This window comes from Cavia porcellus, unplaced genomic scaffold (genome assembly GCF_034190915.1).
Source record: "Cavia porcellus strain 051 isolate PalLab524CR breed Dunkin Hartley unplaced genomic scaffold, mCavPor4.1 scaffold_2, whole genome shotgun sequence".
NCBI classification, from domain to species: Eukaryota; Metazoa; Chordata; class Mammalia; order Rodentia; family Caviidae; genus Cavia; species Cavia porcellus.
This window is the reverse complement of record NW_026947485.1, coordinates 89687528-89707285: the sequence shown is the minus strand read 5'-3', so window position 1 is coordinate 89707285 and position 19758 is coordinate 89687528. Positions and strand designations below refer to the sequence as shown.

General features: G+C 35.6%; 1 protein-coding gene across 1 annotated transcript; it reads right to left on the bottom strand.

Moving 5' to 3' along the window:
* Window positions 1-206: 206 nt before the first annotated feature.
* Pnlip (pancreatic lipase) lies at window positions 207-17461 on the bottom strand (the record flags this gene model as incomplete). The annotated part of the gene is given in 13 exon segments (NM_001173001.1): window positions 207-309; window positions 3934-4098; window positions 4685-4793; window positions 6345-6474; window positions 8796-8914; window positions 9394-9513; window positions 9629-9748; window positions 11616-11727; window positions 12420-12554; window positions 14451-14573; window positions 15828-15982; window positions 17096-17141; window positions 17277-17461. Coding segments are annotated over 12 exon segments (1398 nt in total).
* Window positions 17462-19758: the final 2297 nt, after the last annotated feature.

The following is a 19758-nucleotide window of genomic DNA, read 5'->3' as shown; positions in this document are numbered from 1 at the left end:
GTCATATTTATAGTGAATGTAATGACATCACCATGTAAACAGTACACCCAACCTCAAATGCCATACTGCAGCAAAATTCCACAATTTTTTGTGGTTCTTCAAATCATTTGAAGATTTTGGATTTTAACCACTCTATCCAAAGATTTCTTTGGGAATAATGGACATCGACGACAAAGACATAAGATGTTGCTGCGCCTCTAGATTTTATTAGCAGTAAGATTCAGCGGCCATATGTTACCAGTATTCTAACACGGCTGGAGGGTGAGCAGAACTTCCTCCCTCACAGTGTCTTGACTACAGAAATCGAACCTGTGAAAAGAGAATGTCAAATGGTCACCACATTCTGGAACCAAGCGGTGGTGTTTATCATGAGGAGAGTTACTGTTTTCTCCTCTCATTCCTGCAGTCTGAAAGAGGTTACATCCTGTACCCGAAAGACTGAATCTCTTCTCCAGCCTTGTTATATAGGGTTATACAGAATAATAATATAATATAATATAATATAATATAATATAATATAATATAATAATGTAATAGGGTTAGACAGAAATCAGAAAGAGGAACTGCCCAGCACACCCTAAAAGATGGGAAGAGTTCATTTTCCATTTAATACTTTCAGACCATGGTTCACTGTGGAAAACTGCAATTGCGGAAAGCAAAGCTTTTAAAAGAAAACTACTGTTCCGAAGAGCAGCATGGTTGAACTATACATAGATCTACATTTGTCTACTTAAAATTGTGAAATGGCATTTAAAAGTGTTTTTATCATTTTATATTACTGTCAACAGTATGTTGAAGGTCAAGATTCTTGTTATCCTCAACCTTGTGAAACAGTCAATCATTTAAATTTTAGCCATTTATACAGTTTATGATGGTACACCATGGTTTTAAATTGCATTTTCTTGTGACTAGTAGAGCATCTTTTTCTATCATTTCACTTTGTGAAATCTATTTTTATTTTTATATTTAAAGAGCATTTAAGGTAGATATAATACAATTACTTGAATATTGATTTTTAAAAAAAATCTAATGTGACAATTTCTGCCTTCCAATTTTAGTGTTTAAGTCATTTTTATTTAATATAATAATTGGTATGGTTACATACAACTCGAGTCTTCCTACTTGTTTTCTATTTTTTCCCTATGTCCTTTGTTCTCTTTTGGTTTATTTTGACCCCATTTTATCTCCTTAGTTTGTTTGCTGCAGTTCTTTGTTTTATTATTGTAGGGGTTGCTTTGACAGCATATATTTTTATCTTGTCACATTCTCGGTCTAAATTATATAACCAGTTTGCTTATGGTTGAGCAACTTTCTAATAGTATGTTTCGATTTTTCTTCTCCTGTTCTTTACGATGTTTTCATATGCTTTATCTAGACATAATAGTATGTATCCCCAAAATATTGCTGTAACTTTCTAAATACTCAAGTAGTTGTTGCTTTTTTCTTTTTCTTTCTTTTTTGTGTGTATGTGCCAGGGGTTGAACACAGAACTTGGCACATGCTAAGCAGGAGTGTCCATACATCTCCATCGCCTAGTCAGTTATTTTCAGAGAGAATTGCATAATAAAATTTTAACACCTTGTGTATTTTCAATGTGGTTAACATTTACTACTTTTCTAATCCTTTTCTGTAGATTCTTTTCCAAGTAATACTGTATTCTTATGCCCCAAATCCTTCAACACTTCTTGTAGTGCTTGTAGTGCCTTTCCGTGCTGGTATGTCTGAAAAGCCTTAATTTCACTTTCAATGTTCAAATATATGTTTGTGTGCTGTCAAAGCAACCCCTCCAGTAAATTCTCTGTTGAATGTTTCCTACTTCAGTACCTTGAAGATACTGTTCCACTGCCTGCTAGTTTATATTACTACTAGAAAGAAATCTTCTTAAATTTTTATTTTTCCTGTATGTAATAGGATCTTTTTCTATTGTTGCTTTTAAGAGTTTTTCCTTTATAAATGGGTTTGAGTAATTTGATACTCATGTTTCTGTTTTCTTCATGTCTCTTGATATTATGATGATGATGATGATGATTTGATTTCTTAGTTTGTAGTTTTTACCAAGTTTGATGACTGTGGAGACATTATTCCTGAAATACATTTTTTTGTTGCTCTGCATTTGGAGTCTTCAAACACAAGTACACTGATACTCTTAAAATTTCCTGTAGGTCACTGATGTTCTTTCCAGTTAAAAATTTCTTTTTCCTCTATTTAATTTTATATAGTATACATTATGTCTTCAACTTCAGTAGTCTTTTCAGTAGTTTTTAATCGCCTGTTAATTGTATTTGGTGTACTTTTCACTTGAGACTATGTTATATCTTCAGAAATTTTTGGTGAGTCTTTCTTATTGTTGGGGAAGGCTTTTTGAATAAGTGCCATTTCCTCACTGACCTTTTTGAACTAATGGAATTGATATTATTTGTTTATTTATTTTGGTACCAGGGATTGAACTCTTGATCTCATGCTTGCCAGGCAGGTGTTTACTCTGCTGAGCTAAACCCCTAGCCACTGGCATGGATGTTTAATAACTAGTTTAATCTCACTGTCTAAACAGCTTTGTCAATTCTGGTCATGTATTAATTCATTGGTTACTTTTTGATAAGTTCTACAGTCCTATTTTTACAGCTGGAAATCTTTGATTAACATTATGCAATGTGGATTTTATCTTGTTACCTGCTGGGTAATTTTGTATCTCTATAAATCTTATTGAGCTGTGCTCTGGGATACAGTTAAGTTATTTGGAAACAATTTGATCATTTTGAGTTTTACTAAATCTAGTGTAATCATTCCCACAGAGAAACAAAACCTTCTTAAATACTCTACTCAATGTGTCTTGAATTACAAGATTTTCCAGACTGGCTGGTAAAAACAAGGAATATTTTTAGCCCGCAGGAGCACTGGGCATTGTTCTCTTTAATCCTGCCAAATGGCCATTTCCCTGGCCTTGGCTACTTTGCTTACATGTGTTTGCTGATAAGCACTGTGCTGGCTATTCAAGGGGCCTTTCAGAACTCCAGGACTCTCAGATTATACTACAAAACCTATTTGCCTTAGGTTCTCTAATTCTTCACTCTGTCTCCTCATTTTAGAGACTGTTACTTTTGGCCTTACATCTTTTGGTTGTGTCAGATCCTGGAAACTCTCTCAAGATAATAAATTTGGATAATTTTAAGGTTACACTTCGTTTTTTATCTTTCAAGCATCACTGTTCGTTACTTCTGGAAATTCAGGGTTCAAAAAACTATTGTTTCACGTATTTATCTGACTCTTTGTTTCCCTTGGGAAGGTAAATGTGATTGTTGTCTTTGCTAGAAACAGAAGTCCTCTCATTGGGTTCCTATGAGTATAAAATATATCTGATGACAGAAGAACCAGTGCCTTCTGCCTTGCAACTTATCTAAACACTAATATATTCTTGAGCTAATATTGTATTACTATGATCATAACCATTCTGCCTTTTTGGTAAGCGTTTTTTGACCAATGCATACTCTAGTCATGGTGAAAATAAAGGACAGATCTTCTGGACCTTTGTCTTCTCCCAGAAGACCTGCGACACAGAACAGTCTATTTCTGTCTCTTGATAGTTTAAACAAGTGTCTGGTGATTTAAATAGCAACTTGAAAACCATGAAGTTTGAAGATTATGTACACATTAATTACATACCTACTAAAAAACTCACCTGCCCAATGAAATAATTCTTTTCACCTTTATGATCACAATGTTGGATTATCATTCTAACAATTTGTAACAACATTTGCCTACAAATCTATTAAAGTTCTGTACTCTCTCCTAAAGAAACAGTAGATATTAGGAAGCAGCTGTGCCTCAGGTATAGGAGAACCACTGTAGGACGATCAACTTACAGGAGAATTTCAGTGGGAATAGGATTGTGAATACTAACCGATCCTTCTCATTCCCTTGATATTTATTACTTACACTCTTCCATCACTTCTGGTCACTGTAATCCTGGATGCTCCCACTTTGGGTAGGGTTATGTTGATCACATTGTTGTACCAAATAAATTTAACCTTCTGTAAGTCCCCAACGTCCACATCAGAATCAATCTCATTAGAATGATTGTTTCCTGGCTTGAGAGAGCCCCTGGGGAGAGTTAAGAAGTTAATAAAAAATGCACATGAATACATACAAAATGAGCATACCTATGAATATAAATACATGGATATATGCATATATATTTTTCTAAAAAAGCTTGCTTGCAATATATCTGTAAGATGATGAATAGAAAATTCATCATTTAATGTATTAGATAAATCAACACATATATGCTAACTCAGTATTAAATATTGCCATCAATGACTCATAAAAATTTAGTCATCTTTACTTTAGTGAAACTTCTAACATGTTTGCGACACAATCCTCCCCATTTAATGTATGATCACTGGCATATTTTACCCACTGTTTTGTGGAGAATAATAATTTTTATTATAAATCAAATACCAGACATCAAAATAAATATCTCAGAATGGTTTTCTCAGAAATAGTAAAGAAAAAATTTAGAACTGGAATTCTGAAATGCATTAGAGTGAACATACAAAAGGATACCTTTCTCTTTTAGTATATGTTACAGAACTCAATTCCCATATGGCAGTGAATAAGCAAACTCTTCTGACAGTACACATAGGCAGTGTTCAAACATTTAAGAAGCTCAGAAAAATATGTTACTCACCGGTAAATTTCATACTGCTTAGTGTTTCCCGCATTTCCAAACAAAGAAACCAGCACATGCCCTGTAACCTTCTGCCCTGACAATGTGACCGCTATCCGATACCTCCAACCTGCACAACACATAAAATTTGCAAAATGTCAGCTTGCAGAGAAGACACAGTAAAAACTGGTCCTACCATAGAATTTTGGATTCTTTATACATGGTCCTGGTGATTCTAATCATGAAATAGATACTGAGTTCTTTACCTAAGTGTTCAAGGGATAAGTACTGAGAATGTGGAGAATCTTTCCAAAGTTAATAAAAACATTTTTTAAGCCAAGGGACTACAAAATACATTATGTTTAACATTTTTCAACAAAACAGTTTGTTCCTCCGTGAATTCAAAAGGAAAGATAGAGTGTCACACTTTCGTTGGTTTATTTTCATTGACCACTAAAATTTATAGTACTGTCATTTTTTGTCTATATAGTCAAATGCTTGCTTAAAATATTTCATAATTCAAATTTCCATCATCCTTGGAAATATACTAATGTAGGAAGCCAAAACTAGATTCCTTTGGTACTAGTTAATAATAAGCCTTAATTGTTTTTGCCAATCTGCTCTAGTCAGGAACAAATTAAGGATGGGATAAAGTTTGTCTTTAATTCTCACAGTTTTCTTAAACCCACTAACTCTGATCAAAGAAGTTTTCTCCCTCTGTTACCCTCTGTACAATTCCAATACCCTCTAATTCCAATCACCCATGGTATCTAGCATCCTAAGTATCTCTTGAATATGTCTGCTCTTTCTGTTCCAACTGAGGGAAGATAGAAGAAATAAAAGATAGGTTAAAAAAAAGAGATGAGGAAATCATAACTAAAATTTGCACTTTTAGGACTGCAACTTCCAGGACGTAGCTGAAGTTATCCAAGGTGCTGCATCACTAAAAGACCATAAATTGGCTTAATTAAGAATTATGGACTGAGAAACCTCACTCTAAGAAAAAGGCAAAGGCTGAAAAAAAATCTAGAGTGTTTATATTGTCTGTCCACAGGCAAACAAATTTCCCATGCCTGTGGAATAGGTTAGTATAGTACCCTTTGGGGTGAGAGCACTTTTTCCCTTGTTATCCAACCCCAAGAAAAGTACAAGTGCTTCTAATTCCAAACTGTGATGAAGTCTCATTTCTTTGAGTGTCCACACTCAAAGTGCCCTTGAATGCATCTTAAATTTCTGCCTAATAAAGTCTTTCCCTGCCTTCTTGAGGCTCGTCCTTTTTTGCAATAGTAGTCAGCACATCTGCTACAAAAATGGTAGGTTAAGTTTCTTGTTACCCTTTCACGAATCACCTCTCTCCTCTCTCTCTGGGATTACTTTTCTGCTGTGTGAAAGTGTAGAATTCTGCTCAGTAAAACTTTTTAATATAGAGAGGCTGGAGCAGAGGAAATCTTCTGTATTCAGAGCCAGAGTCAACTTAAGAAATCACTTTTTGTCTCAATCACAGTTCAAATTCTATTGTGCTCCTCCAATTAGCTATCATTGCACAAGCATGGCACTGAATATTTTTCTCACTTGGGAGGGGCTGTGTAGCTTTGAAAGGAAAAGCAACTTCACATGTTATCAGTAGACATGGTAAAACACACTGTACTAAGAATGTAAAGTACATAGAACAGGTACTTACGTGAAAAATTGCTCTTATCACCAGTGTTGAGGTAAAAGTTTTGGAAATTTTCTTTTGTTTTTCCAGGAAATTTATCAGCATAGTGACCCATTTGTGGACATTCTCCTGTTGCACAGGGGAAGCACTTGTTCTAGTGAAAACAAACAACACACAATTTCTAAGTGTTGTTAAAATGCAAATATTCTAAAGCTAAACAAGTCCCGATGTAAAAGGGAACTTTAAAAGGCAAAGCTTAACAATGTGTCTCATTAATCACGAGGATAAATGCACAATTTTACTGTTAGAAAGCACAGTGCTATTCAAATCACAAAGTGACATGGTATTTGCCTTTTTCCTTTTTTTTTAAATTTTTTTATTTTTTGCTTTCAAGTTGCCCCAGTTGCCTTTGATCTTCCAGTTGCTGGTTACAATTATTTTAGAAAGATTGCTTAAGAAAGAAAAATTAGCTTCTGATATGCAAAGTAGGATCCATTAGGAGAACAGAGATTCAAAAATCACACTCTTCTCCATTTCCTCGATTTCTGCTTAACATAAAAAAACTAAAGAATTAAATTTTCTTATAATTCTCCCAATATGGAGAAACTGCTCTAGCTGGCTCTTAAGGCTTAGAAAACATTCTCCTTTCCTAGTCCAAGGGATTGTGGTAAAAAGGATGGAGAAGGAAGTACACAGCTAAAGACAATCTCACTCTGGAGAGGAATTCCACTGCATAGTAAAAGCATGCAGTGGAATCCCAAATCAGTGAGCTACATCATGGACATGATAGAGTCTCAAATTTGGTATCTATTAAGCTAACAGGAAGATGAATCAGCCGCGAAGAAACAGCCAAAGCTCTGTAAGGGGATTTCCCAAATCAGAAGGCTGCACACCCCAGTTTATTTCTAAATGCCAGAAGTGTATTCTTCAATAAGGCAGATAGTGATATGATCAGGGTACAAAGGAACCAAGAAACCTATGTCAGTGGATCCCCAAGTCATCCCTATGGGGAATACATACTGGCCAGACTACCATCAGGATTATTGGGCCCAATACTGACTTGGAGACAAGTTCAGCAAGGGATCCAAAGAAGGAGAAAATTTTAAGATTGAAATATTTTTCTTACAAAAACCAGAGCATTAGCTAAAAGGACTATTATATTATCAAATCAGATTGATTGTATGAACCTAAAGCTTTTTTCTTGTTTTTTTTTTTTTAATAGGAAGAAAAATAGTTATACCAAAAAAGGGGAGAGAAGGTTTCAGTTCTTAGTGAATAATCAGCCTGTAATGTGAATAAAATATACCTTCCTTCTCCGCTGTAACAGCTAGTATTTATTGAATATGAATTATTTCATTTTTGTCCTTGGCTAAGTAATTAATATATGTCAGTTCACTAAGTCCTCTAACCAGGTGTTTTGAGGTTAGCATTATTATTTACATTTATAGATGAAATTCAATTCATAGAGAATGGAATTATTTTGCTCAAATTCATTCAGCTATTTAATACTGGAACCAAGATTCAAGTTTTCTCTCTTCATCTCTAAACTACATCTCCTTGGTAATTATCAGTTCATATAACATACTGCTGACTTGAAATTTTAAATGGCAAACAGTACAAATTTGGATCTAAAGAAAATAATACTAAAGAGTTAATTTGGAAAAAAAAAAAAACCAAATAGTGTTGTGTTGAAGATCATATGGAAATAAGAATTCAACCTGGATATCATGAGGATATCAGGCAAGATAAAAGCTTGAGAAAATATTATGAGATTGCATAGAAATAGCCATATGTGTATAAGTCTATAGTTTACAAGGTCTGCCAGGCATGGTAGTGTATGCCTGTAATCCCAGCACTAGGAGGCCGAGGCAGGAGGATTGTTGTGAGTTTAAGGCCAGCCTACGCTACCTAGTGAGTTCAAGGTCATCCTGGACTACAGAGCCAGACCCTGTTTCAAAAAATCAAAATAAGTACATAAAATAAAATCAAGTAAAATAGGAAATAAAAGGTCAGCTTCTAGAGAAGATAGTGTCATTTATACATGGCTCACAGATTGCCATAAACTAGTTTTTTGTCTGTTTAGGATTATTTCCAAAATGAGTTTGAACTTCTACCTGATACACAGAGAATTTGATCCAGAACAAGTTAGGCAAGAAACACTTCTATTTACATGCCCATTTCTCTAAAGTCCTTTGATGTTACTAAAGTCTTTTAACTATTACTGAAATACATACCTATAATTATGATGTGTGAAACTGTAAGCTTTCCCTGAATGATGCATATAGTACACTATATCAGTCATAAGAAGTAATAGAACAGTTTAAAAGACTGGGCTGGGATAGAGCGCAATAGTATAATGTACGTCTAGCATGCATGAAGCGCTATGTTTGATTCCCAGCAATTATAAAAATAAATTGCATTAAATATAAATAAATAAATAAACAAAATTAAAATGGAAAAATCGATCTAACTTACTGAAGAGAAAGAACTGTATGAGTCACAAGAGAATCCAGCAAAGCCTTTAGGGTTGGTAATGCTATCAATATAATATTTGTAGCTTCTTAAGTGATTACAGGCTGCAAAGTCCCGAGTTCCTATGAAAGCAGACAAGATTGTATGTCAACAATAGATTTTAGTTTTTCAACTTAATGTCAGATCACAATATAGTTATTGAATAGATTTCTTTAATTAGTGTGAACTCCTGGAGGTCACAGCACAAAATCATGTATGAAGTGTATTTATGATTTGTGATGTAATCATAAGTACTATTTGAATTTATAATAGATAAAGCCTTTGTTGAATGAAAAGCAAAATGACTGAAGAAGGAAAGATCTGATCTATACAAACTGGTGTGATATAATAATGTATTCCTTGGAAAGTTGACTGAAAATATGATTTATTTCCCAGTTTCCTCATGACTACTTGTCCCAATGGGAGACTAAACCTCAGAAATGCAATTAAAAGTCCTACATGAAATATAAGACCTGCACAGTTCCAAAATATTTAGCAAGTTTAGCAAATAGAATAAAAACTTTCCCCAATAAAAATCTCTTTGTACATATGACAATTTTACCTTCCCAGATTCCATCTATGTCAACAATCTGAGAGAGAATATTCTTTTGACATCCAGGCATTTGTAAACCTCCATTTGGAAAGAAATCCAGGTGACCCACAGTTTGGCTCATTCCAAATCCTGAAGAATTTTAAAAATAAGAGTGAATTTATTCTATGAGATAGCCTTAAGAGACTCTAAAACACTCTACTGTGTAGAACCAAAACCCTCTAAGAGGACAAATTGTGGTACTCACCTAAATTAGGGATTATTGGGTTACCATCTGTGTGAATCACATCCACAAATTGGGCATCACTGGGATCTAATCGAACTATTTCAGGGGTATACTGAAAGTAAGGTTCAGCTGGATCCAACCCTGTAGCAAATAGGATACGTCATTAATTACGTCAATATATGTGCATATTTATCCTTCATTATTATTTACAGATGTGAGTGTGAGTAGAATACTGGCTTTAATGATGAGTTAATGAAGGAAAGAAATAACTCACAGTTTTCTTGAGAGAAAACTGCTTTTAGCTTTCTCTTTTCTTCAAAGCGAATTTTACCCAAACCACAGAATTTGCCTCTATTTATGAATGCCTACTTTTTGGAAGAATCTTGGTTACTAACAGCAGTTACCAGAAAAGAGGCAGTCCCTGTAATGTACTTTAGCCATTCACACTAAAAGAGTTGCCACTGGATTGTTATCTAGAAGGGCAAGGATCTTTCTTGCCTTTCCTGGTCACTCAGTCCACAGTCTGGCATGGCCTAGTTTTGGGCTAGACAGGCTGTGATAAACAGTTATTAACTGTAACAAATGATGTTCTAGAAGAACTTTGGTTCTGCAAACTAGTGTTCAAGGCATTCCAAATGCCCTCATCAATAAAAGTGTAAACAACTTCAAAATACTAAAAAGAGAATCACCTTTGGAAGATGGAAGAGGGAAGAGGTCATTCTCTGAATTGATCATGTCTCAGATCTATCACTACAACCTGTTTCTCACAAGGTTATAGGGTTGTTTTAGGACTTGCATGTTCAATATGTGTCCTCAGAGGCTTTCTGAGGCCAGTCTGAGGTTTGTAATGTAATATTTTAAACCTAATGAGTAGGACTCACAACTGTAACCCAGGGCAGTTTGGTCATCTGTCCATATTTCCCTCAGTTCTGGGATTGTGTCTGATGAGTTTTAGTCTTACTAGTCATTGTTATTGAAGCAGGATACAATTAATTATACATATTTGAAGGATGAATATATTTATTTTGTTATTTATGCATGGAATTATCTTGTGGATATCTGAAAAATAGGGAAATAATTATAAAAGTGTCTCCAAGTAGTCCTAACTTACATTTTAGTCACAATTCATATATTTAAGCATTAAATAACTTGCTGAAGATCAAAGAATGGTTGCAATAAGAACAGTCTTTCAGGCAACAGAACATTCTGTGTGTTGATCATGTGGCCATTCAGAAAGCACGCCAAAATACAGGTTATGTCAGAAACCCCTCCTGTTTTTCCTTCTGGATCCCATAAAGCTACACATAGCCTAATTTTGAAGTTTCTGTGGGGGAATCATGATTACTTTACAGTTATTTCTTTATGGCATCATTGCAGCTGAATAGTAAAACACTAACTCTTGATCTTTTAGTCTACAAGAGTGACGCCCATGTCACTTAGGTGACCTCATTACTTTGCATGTCTTAGAGAATAACCTTTCCTCCCCTGTCCCTATTAGTCAAAGAGTCCTTTTAGTAGATGATATAACAGATACAAGATATAGATATAAATATATTTATAGACAGTTTTTTTTCTGACCCTCTTGATTACGAAGTCCAATTAGTCCATACACGCATATTTGTTAACTCTACTCAGAAGGAATGGTTTTTTAACAATACAAGGAAGACTGAACCCTACTACAGAGAACATTGGTCAATCTTCTGACAGCACTTGGTTCTCCTCAGACTCGAGAGAGATGGACAATAAAACCATCAAGACCTGATGGAAGCACTCCTGAGATAACATTCCTATACTCTCTTCTTCACCTGAAGATCAAACGTAAAGGTCCCTGATTTTCTCTTGGTTGGTACATTCCTCTCTTAGAGTTCACCAGCTGCTCTCTTGCAGGGTACCAATAAATTCTAACCTTTCTATACTCCTTAGTTATTGGTAAATTGTTTTCATCACTTGTGGCACCAGCCTCTCACACGCTGTGCCTCACACTGAAGTTTTCACTGTTGTCACCAACCTGTAATTCGTCCAATGGCCCCATTGGTCCTCCTTCCAGCCTCCCCAGCAGCATGGGAACCCAGACTGTGGCCAATGATATGGACACTGGAAGGTGGGTAGTCCAGTTGAGACTGTTGGAAAGACAATCTCTTCAAAATGTGTTCAAGTACTGTAGAATTCCTGATGGGCACAAAAGGGGCACCTCCAAACCTTGATTTTTAAGAAGATGATTGATTTTCATAGGGTTTTTTACATTGTTATAATGAAAAATGGAAATTATTTTTACTTTTAAACAAGTAGACACAATTTTGTTCTTTTACTATAAAGAAAGAATCTTTGAAGAACATGAAAAATTATTACCCAGAGACGATAAGTATTTAGATAAAGGAAGTAGGTAAATTATAAAATCATAAGGAAGTCACATGCAGGTTTAACTCTTTTTAAGCCAGTCAGTTACCCAGTAACGTTAGCTTTTTATCTTTGTGCTTCTCTTTAAATATATAAATTAAAACAAAAATAAGTTTAACCTTGAGGTTGATATTGTCATGTCAATTTGGTAATAATCACAATATAAACACTGGTAACACCCAATGTATATTATGTACCTTGTTGTTTGCATAAGTTCACTTAATTAAAAACAAAAATAAATTTATTGAATTAAATAGCTAATTTATCACAAAGCCTACATATTTTTTGCGTTTTTTAACCTAAAAGTCATATCTCAGCTGAAAAGAATTTTTAAACAGTCATCATGCCTACAGCTTTTGTTTTGGAAAGAGAATCCAGACAGTAACACATATGGGTTTGTGGAACCTGAAGTTACCTGAAGGAAATTGATCAGATAGGCCACTTCTGCCCCCACAACCTGGATGTTCTGTGAAGCCTGGCTGTATAACGTTCGGGAGCCTCCTCTCCAGTCCACGCAGATACAGTTCACACTTTCCACCTGAAACAAGGCCTGATGGAAGAAACACCAAACAGGGAAATAAGTTCCTGATCATTATTAAAAGCTAACATGTGTGAGGACTAGAATACACTCTCTCTTTGGCCTAAAAAGTGTCATATTGGTTTTTCACTCCAGAGATATAAACAAATCTCTAGTCTATAATGAATATGGAACTCCTTGTAAGTTTAACATTGGCTCCAACTGGAGACAGGGCCATCACGGGAACTGAACTCTTGGGATTTCTATTTGATTTAGAGAGGAATGCATAAGATGTGATATAATGACTTATCTCATTAGAGGACCTTATATACCATAGGATTCCCGTGTCCCTTACTAGAATGCACCTGAGGAAATTACCTGTTTCTTGCACTGCTATGTCCTACTCAGTGCCCTATTTGGCACACATTAGGTGCCCAGTAGTTACTATCTGAATGAACTAAAGACTTGGGCGAGCCTCTGAAATTTATAAATATACTGAAGGTAAAGGAAGAAGCTTTTCAGTGAGAAAAGAAACTAATCAAACTTTTTGCATATGTATGTTTTATTGTATATCACGGAAGTTATTTCATGTGAGTGCATACTCTGACAAGTATCTACAGGAGACTCCGAGAATTGGAGCTCAATTATGGGTTCATGACAGATAGTTCCAGCAGGAATTATCTGTTTGAGTATGTGTTTATATACATTTCCACTTTTTTCCAGCAAGAATTTGAGAATAATGAAATAATGTTAGAAAGCATAGCAAAGTCTCTGTCTGCAGAAAACAAATCCAAAAAAATTGGAATAATTCTCTAAAGTATGACATACTGAATTCAATTTTGTTACTTTTAGATTTCAACATGCAATTTTACTTCTAACATTGGTAAACAAAGAGTTCAGTTCTATGTCAAAGCAAATCAGATTGAAGGCATTTAAAACATATTTGCTTTGGGGACCTTAGAAATAAACCACATATGCATGTCTACAAATACCTATATTCTGTTTGACCTATTAAACAGCTCTTTTTCTTTCATTATAGTATAGCACTCTATTAATTTCCACCCAATCATTACCAGATTTAAAATATTTTAGAAGACAAGCTGTAAAAGACACCCCAAAGCTTGCAAAGCAGATGAATGAGTTTCTTTGGGATCAGCCATTATGCCCTGGAGCTGACTTGGTTCTGCTGTTGGCATGAGTCAAACGCAGGCCAGAAATGAAAGGGTTTAGGACGACATTGCTGTCTTCTTGAGCCCTCTGGGGAAACGACCACAACTTTGTAACCACATCAGTCACAGAAATTTGATGAAATATGAATAAACACATGAGTAAATGAGTCAATAATAGTGTTTCTCAAGCACTGCCAGCTCCTAGGAAACTTTACTCTGATTCTTCACCTTTTAAATCTTTTAAATCTTTGTTATCTTGGGGAACAGAGATAAAGGCAAATTAAGGAAAGCAGGATCATTGCTGCAGAAACAGAAGCCAGAAGTAAAAACCATTATGGTTTTCCTAGGCTTCCTGTCACGAGAGGAAGCCAGAGTAAGAAGCAAAATTCAAAGAAAAAGAGTTTGTTTGGGCAAGTGAGATCTGTTAGCTCTTCATATAGAAATTTAAAACTAAGGAGCAATCTAGGACATAAATAGCTAGAATATGTCAATCTGGTGGCTTTTGTTGCTAAAGTTTTGAAATACCCATGTATTAATTATTAAATATTCATTGCCTGGAGCCACAAATGCCTGCCAATCTGGTTGTTCAGACTTCCCAGGTCACCTCCACTTGTGTTCACCTCCTGGACCTTCTCTAGAGACCCAGGCCCTGCAGGGGTCAGAGGCTCCACACAATGTAGTGGTTCCCAATATTTGTCCTCCTTGGTTGTTCATTTTCGTTCCTGAAAGAACTATCCTTTAGAAGGTTACCAGGGCTTACCTTACACAAATCGGCCAGCCAATTTTCTTCTCCCTTATCTATGAATCCATGAATAATAAAGCGAGTTTTTCTATCTGTTTTGAAGTTGGAGCTCCTGATAACTGACGAATCAGCAGTAATCCTCTGTTTGGATTGAAAAGCATTTCTGGTCAAACTTCTTGCATTAGCTTCTATATGCCAGACCCATTATATGTGCATGGAGGTGATAGGTAAAGGTTAACGGGATTCAGGATTCTTGTCCATTTGGGTTCTCCCAGTACAGCTAAGCTATTCATAGTCAACCATAAGTTCCTATTTTCTAATCATTACAAAATTTTTGTGGTTGTTCAATTTGGAATAACATGTCTGTTACAATATTTGTCATTTAATGTCTCATCCCCCCACAATGGAAATATCGGTATCTCTTTGTATCTATGTATATGTATCTATCTACCTATCCTTACAATATATGTCTACAGATATTTCTTCAGTTATCAGGTTTTGTCCTAATAGAACTATCAGAAGCCAATTATATTGTTAACTTGAAAATGTACTGAGAACAACTAAACCATCAAATATAGTTTAGCAATACAGCACACTGTAGAGCACTAATTGTTTACATTGGTGATCAGTGGCTGGTTGGAAATTTCTGTTGGTGATGCCTTGTGTGAGAGTGTCAATCAGCATCTCACTAGCTCACAATGGACTGAGATGAAAAATTCAGAGGATGGTTGCTACTGGATGCATATCACTTTCCCACATCATAAAGACAAAAATTTATTAAGTCAAGCTATCTTAAGTGAGGACCATACATAAGGTCTATATATATATATATATATATATATATATATATATATATAATTGAACTCATAAATATGTAACTCAATTCATATTTTGCCTGAGACCATAAAAAGAGCATTTTGGTTAAGCTAATATCATCTGTCTATGTATCTTCATATTGTGAAATACTGTACATTTTATGTATAAATATAAAATCTACATGTATTATATGTTCATATAATATTTTTACATATCTCCCTGTATTTGTAATATTTTAAATGGTACTGTTATGTAGGATAATAATAACATGAAGTTAATGGATCTTTTATCTGTTTTTTTGAGACAAAGTCTCACTATATAATTCAGCTGGCCTCAAACTCATGACACCCCTCCTGCCTGCCTCAGCCTCTTGCGTGTAGGGATTACAATCATGTGCCACCACAGTTTAATGAGCCTTTTATAAATTTTATAAATTTTATAAATAAGTTACATAAAGTCATACCTAAGCTCATGTATATATAAAACCATTGTCTGACTTGTTCTTCAGATGTGAATAGTCATAATACTAATTACATAAAGCAGATAGAACTCAGTGCTGAAAACAATGAGTTTTCTTACTTGGTAGTTGTTTGGGTTCTCATTAGTGTATAGAAGGAAGCGGACGTTGATGGCTGAGGGGTCCCAAGGTAAGCCTTTCAGGGGTCTTTCTGAAGTTCCTGCCCATGGTTTATTATCACTGAAGCAGCCAAGTCTATCAAAGCAGACTTCACCTCCTGCAATCATTCAAGAATGTTTTAAGGACATTTGATTAACCAGAAAGCTCTTTTGATGGACTAGCATAAAATATGAATTAAATTATATTTTGTGGCAGACTTTATTCTATGTTCGCAAATTGCTCCTATGGACACAAAACAGCTTCAAAATGATAACAACTCTGGTACATACAGGTGCTTCTCACTTCTACCCCAGGGATCAGCTCATGCTCCTGCTCAGTCCCCAACAGGGACTCCTTTTCAGCTTCTGAACTCAGATGTCAACTCTGAACTTCTGGTGCCAAGAAACAGAATAGCCATGTGTGGGAGGATGTGTTGTGTCTGTGTGCAGGCCCTTAACTCCCAGTAGCCACCATTTGGCCTTGTACTTTTCACAATGAGGTTAGCTTTCAAGCAAGGGCTTGAAATTTCCTATTTCTTTCTTGACAGAGCAGGGATGTCTGACTTGTTTAAGGGCCATCCTGGATTTCTGTGATAGAGAAGGTACTTACAAATCAAGTATACACACACTCACACACAGATTATGATTGGATACAACTGGAGGCAAAAGTTATTGCATAAAGGGATAATTCATAATAGAGCACAAACTCCATGTTAATTGTAAGAGTAGTAGCTTTCATTGGGCTGCACTCCTCAACATCTTACTGTGTAAGCTGGAAGCTGGATCAGATGATTTACTCATCTAAGCCTTATAGCCATGCCATGATAGGGTGATGCCATTATTCCCATTTCACAGACAAAGATCCTAAAGCACAGAAAGGTTAGGAGTTGTAGGTGATTAAAGCAAGTTTCCTCCCTTGACCCCAAACTAAGCATATTAGTTCACAAAACAAAACTGCAAGATAAATTTAAACTTTGCAAAAAGTAAATTTTTAAAATACAAATTATCACGTATTTGTGACTGTCTTAATTATTTGTTGTTTATCTGAAATTCAAATTGAACTGGTAATTGTAGATTTTATGTGGCAACCCCAGACCACGTTCTATGCACTTCATCCTGCATCTCCCCTACTTTACCCCTCAGACTCCTCTTGGCTTGAATCTGAGATCACAATCTCTTGGAAAGAACAAAGAAGTGAATACCCCTTGTTCCACAGGAATATCTTTTCTTACCTGCTACAGTTTCCAGAAATAGTGAGAGTATCCACAGCAGCAGCATCTAAAAAAGATAAAAACATAACATTCTGTCAACTACAATGTTTGAAAGATTAGTATAATCTAAATTCATTTAGTTCTCTGCAGGGAAATGAGTGAATCCTAACAAATTATCCTGGAAAACTTGTTCCTAACTCACCGTGGCGATTCTCAGTTTTCACAGACAACCAGACAACACTGAAAGCTCCCTTTATAGTGAGCCTTATCTTTTCAAAGAGTGCCATGGAAAAGTATCATGAAATAAAAGAAAACTCCAAGGACATAGTTCTAATTTTAATCACAGATAAGCCCAGATTGATAGAGTAGGTAAAGTTTTCCAGAGTGCTGTGGGGAGATGAGAAAGACGTAGATAAGGAAAGTTCTCTTTCTATTTATTTATGTAATGCTAAGAATCACTGTCATTTCATTATAGTGAAGGTTCTAGACAGCCTCTTAATTTGCAGTTCTCTGTGCAAGGTCATGGGCATGTGTGAAACTGGATTGTTGCAAGATTTGATAGCCACCATCCTGGAAATCAACCCTGAATATTGACCAGCCTCAGGTAGATTTTCTATCACCTCTCCTTTCCCTTCAAACACTACAAAACAGAAACAATCCTTCAAGAGAGTGCTTTCCTTCTGGCAAAGGAGTCAATATTTTATGTCAAGAGTCCATGGCCCTCATTTGTTTTTCACTAATAATATGTTGTAAAGCATAAACAGCAACAACAACACCAACAACACAAGGGGAATTTGGGATGCTGTTGAAATCATGGAGGTGCAATTGATGACTCCACCACGAGATGAAATTATATTTAAGAGAGAAAGATAAAATTCAACATGGGAAAAAGTGGTCTGGAAAAAAATGCTCTAGAAGAGAAATTTTTGATAAAAGCAACTCTGGAATATTTTCTATTTTGCTTAAATTGCACTTTAAAGACTGCAATTGGATATGACAATTTTAGGGACTAGAATTATTTAGCTTGTTAGTACAACAGATTTGTATTGAATCATACGAAACTGCTGTATTTCCAGGTCAAAATGGTCAAGCATAGTGAGTTCACTCACAAAATTATAGACACGGTGAAAAGGCAATAAAGTTTTTGTTAAAAAAGCTCAAGAGAATTCACCAAATACTATGACCGACCCATAATTAGGACAGAAGGCAAAAGAAAGAAATTTTTTCCTGAGAGCCTGGCAAATTCCCACCAAAATCCATCCTGTTTCAGCTCTGTCCCTTCCTTTAGGGCATCTTCTCCAGCCCTCTTTATGTTGTTCCTTCTGGTCCCACAAACGAGATTACCTCACTTGAGTCCTATGACATTCTTCATGGGTCACAAACTAAGAGAGGGCTGGAATATTTTGGCCTCCTTTTCACATCCAAGCATCTAGCTCAGTGCTTGATGTTTAGCAGACTCTCACAAATTCCCTTTGAATGCATAAAGGGGGAATGAATATGAAAAACCATTTATTTTGCATGATTGCTACATTAACTGCCTGCAAAATTTCACAATGAAGGATTGGAAGTTCCTCTTACTTTATTAATTGAACCTCCTCAAACAAACAAGCAAACTCTCCAGAAACCTCTAAGAAAGGAAATCATGTCTTTCTATAGTATTTCTTCACAGTAATGCTCTATTGATTTGACAGTGCTATCCTATGGAAGCCAATGTTCATTTAGTGTATATCCTGAGGTAGTTCACATTTTGGGGGAAATAGTAGGTCAGATTATTTATCAAGTGGCACTCTGGATGATGCATAATTTAATCCATAGAAAGGGTGACCTTTATTTGCACATAAATTAAAGACTTAGGACCAAATTCTGCTAGATTCTGAAATAGAAACTAGTCTGTGGAGTGTTATTTTGTAAACTGAAATAGGTTCAAAATGAAAAATGTCTCAGAAAGATTCACTTCTCCAAATCTACAAAAGTTGGGAAGGAAACAGGACACAATCAACAGCCTATCATGTATAAATGACTGCTTCTGTATAAACTACTTCCCCTAATTCCAATCCTGGGTCAACCATATAGTTTTACTTACTCTACTAACTTGCTCTTTGGGGGTGTCTGCTTATATAGTCTGTGGCGAAGATTGCAAACATCGTTTTACAGAGAATAATTTTAGACTGTTTTCTCTTACTTCCCTTGCAGAAGATGGGGCTTTAAGCCCACTTCTGGCAATGAAATGTGACACCCTGGATATATACAAATGCCAATCCTTTTACTAAAAAGCCACAGGTGGTCCTCTGTGACTTCCATGTTTCTGTCTTGATGCAAATAAGGATAGGAACATTACAGGTCTGTATTGAAGCTGGAGAAACTCTCAAACGAAAGGATCCTGGATATCCTACTTATGGGAAAATGATTCAACAGTCATGAACATGCATTTTGAATCTTATATGAGTAAGAAACTCTTGTTAATTTAACTGAGATGTAAGGTTGTATCAGGCTCTAGCACCATAGCAACTAAAATTTCATTACTATGCACTTTTTCTCTCTTGTCTATGAACTTTTCAGATACCAAATATCCAATCCTGGGCTCAATTTCGACATGAGAGATTTCTGCATAACAGTAACACTGGTAGATTCGCCTCCCTCCCAACATTTGTTTTGCTAAATTCCTTTTCTGTACTTCCCTAATT